Source organism: Olea europaea, unplaced genomic scaffold, assembly GCF_002742605.1.
Source record: "Olea europaea var. sylvestris unplaced genomic scaffold, O_europaea_v1 scaffold13278, whole genome shotgun sequence".
Lineage (NCBI taxonomy): Eukaryota > Viridiplantae > Streptophyta > Magnoliopsida > Lamiales > Oleaceae > Olea > Olea europaea.
In genome coordinates, this window is record NW_019230758.1 from 767 (window position 1) to 3058 (window position 2292).

At 30.4% G+C, this 2292-nt stretch overlaps 1 protein-coding gene across 1 annotated transcript; it reads left to right on the plus strand.

The window, feature by feature from the left end:
- The first annotated feature begins 201 nt into the window (after positions 1-201).
- LOC111375014 (EG45-like domain containing protein) lies at positions 202-1287 on the plus strand. The gene is made up of 3 exons (XM_022997807.1): positions 202-364; positions 709-982; positions 1065-1287. Exons 1-3 carry the CDS (start codon positions 256-258, stop codon positions 1069-1071), a joined length of 390 nt encoding a protein of 129 aa, XP_022853575.1. The 5' UTR covers positions 202-255; the 3' UTR covers positions 1072-1287.
- Positions 1288-2292: the final 1005 nt, after the last annotated feature.

Genomic DNA, 2292 nt, shown 5'->3' on the forward strand with positions numbered 1-2292 from the left:
TCTATGATATTCAATAAATGGAAAACTTCCAATTAAACACTTCCATAATCTCTTGTACGAAGCAAATTGGAAATTAGTACTGCTTACTGTATGGTATTACAATACAAGGCACAATTAATCAAACAATTTGTTTAATGGCTTGAGAATGAAACAATTGTTTTGCTCAATACTTGGCCTTTATAAAAGGGCAAGAGCATTTCAACATACCCACAAACATATACTCTCTTTTTTGCACAGATAAAAAATCATAGAGAAATGAGCTTTCAAATTCAAGTTATTTTGATGGTGGGCATATTGATATGCCTTACCTCTATTGCAATTGCTGAATCAGGAACTGCTACTTTCTACACTCCACCTTATGTTCGTAAGTATTTAGATATTCCCTCCATCCCATAAAGATGGGCTTGCTTTCGTTTTTTGTTTGTTCCAATTAATACCTCAGTTTCCTTACTGGGGAATATGTCTTGTTATCAAAAACTATAAGATACTCATATTTAAACAATTTTTTAATGTAGGGTATATTAGAAAACTTAAGAAAAATTATATTTTCAGTTATATTAATTATATTATCGTGATGAAAACAAGTCAATTTTTATGGGAAGGAAGGAGTATTATGTTTGCAAATGTTAATTATATACTATTATATATCAAATATTCAATTAAAGCTTAAAAGCTAATAAATTAGTTAATTAATACAACTATATGCAGCATCGGCATGCTATGGCTTCCAAGAAAAAGGCACCGTGATAGCTGCTGCCAACCCTTCATTGTACAATAATGGAGCAGCTTGTGGAAGAAGGTACAGGGTTAAGTGCACTGGAGGCACCAACAGCGTACCAAACCCCTGCACAGGGCAGGAAGTAACTGTAACAATTGTAGATCGTTGCCCAGGATGTGGAAATAATCAGTTTGATCTCTCTCAGGAAGTCTTTTCCACCATTGCTAATCCTGATGCGGGAAGAATCGTGATCGACTATACTCAGTAAGCAATTCTAGTTTATTGATCAATTCTTCCTTGCTATTAGCACTCACATTTGATTTCTTGTTTTCATTGTGATTTTCAGGGTTTGAGACAATTCGATGTGGGAAATTGAAGGAATTTACAATTTCAAATAAGCTTATTATTGTAGTTTATGTACCCATGACATAATAAAAATCCTATGTACTTGTTGAACAAGTGAATAATATGCGTTGGCTAGAAATGTATTTGAGAATTGTGTAACGCTAGCTGGAGGATCAATTCCATTTACGTAACTGTGTGATTGTAATAATGTTCGATTGTAATTTATTATGCAAATGAAACTTCAAGTTTCCATCGTATGGATTTTTTTTTATTTTTGACATCTAAGTTGGAGATTATTTCGCAATTCTGAAAAAATACGTTTTATACATATTATATCATATTAGCCATCCCAATTTTCTTTTAGTAAAAAATTGTAAGCAACTTTTTAGATAAAATAAGACTAAGTCTCTCAAAATATGTTGATAACAAATGAATAGTAATTATGAATGCATGGTTCAAATTAATGTTCAACCTTGAGTAAATAGAAAAAAAAATTATTAGTATTTTTTTAGAAATTTTAGAAAAAATGATCATAGGCAAATAACACAGGTGACAACGATAACCAAGTTTGGGGATATATTCATTTTCAGGTGTATTTTTCATCCATATTGAAATGAATAATGTTATCTAGAACTAATGACGCTAAGCAAATAAGGTCATTTCTATTATTTGGTTAAAATTGTATCTTCTTTATTTTCATCAATTGAATACAGTACACTCCAATGCTCCATAGACTACTAGACTTGCAAAAAGCAAAAAAATCTATGACGATTTAACTTTTTGACTGTTAATTGATTTGAGCGAAGCAAAAATCGGTAATTGAAATCAAAGAACCAACAATCAAACTTGGGATAAATCAGTTTGTTTTCGAATTTCTACGGTCCGTTCCCAATGCAACTAGCCCAAATCGATTATTCATCTCATAATATGAAAAATTAAGCATACATTTTCATATGAGCATTAAAAATAATCCATCCTGTCGTTTATAAATTATTTAAGTTATACTACACAAAACCCATTTCCCATTGGGCATATTGCGAAAAATAAACCTTCAATGTGAAGTATCCCTGCCGTCCATTTTTTCAATAAAAACATGTTAAATGGTAAATATACCCTCTTATTTAAAAATAAATAAATAAATCAATAAATAATAATAATAATAATAATAAATGAAACCCAAATAAATAATTAAAAATCAAAACGAAAAGAACAAAATTCACTTCTCCTTC

What these genes read in the sequence shown, in the direction of transcription:
- LOC111375014 (XM_022997807.1), top strand. Translation starts at nt 256, where the DNA reads ATGAGCTTTCAAATTCAAGTTATTTTGATGGTGGGCATATTGATATGC. An exon ending in CTACACTCCACCTTATGTTC is followed by an intron (nt 365 to 708) that starts GTAAGTATTTAG and finishes AACTATATGCAG; the next exon opens with CATCGGCATGCTATGGCTTC.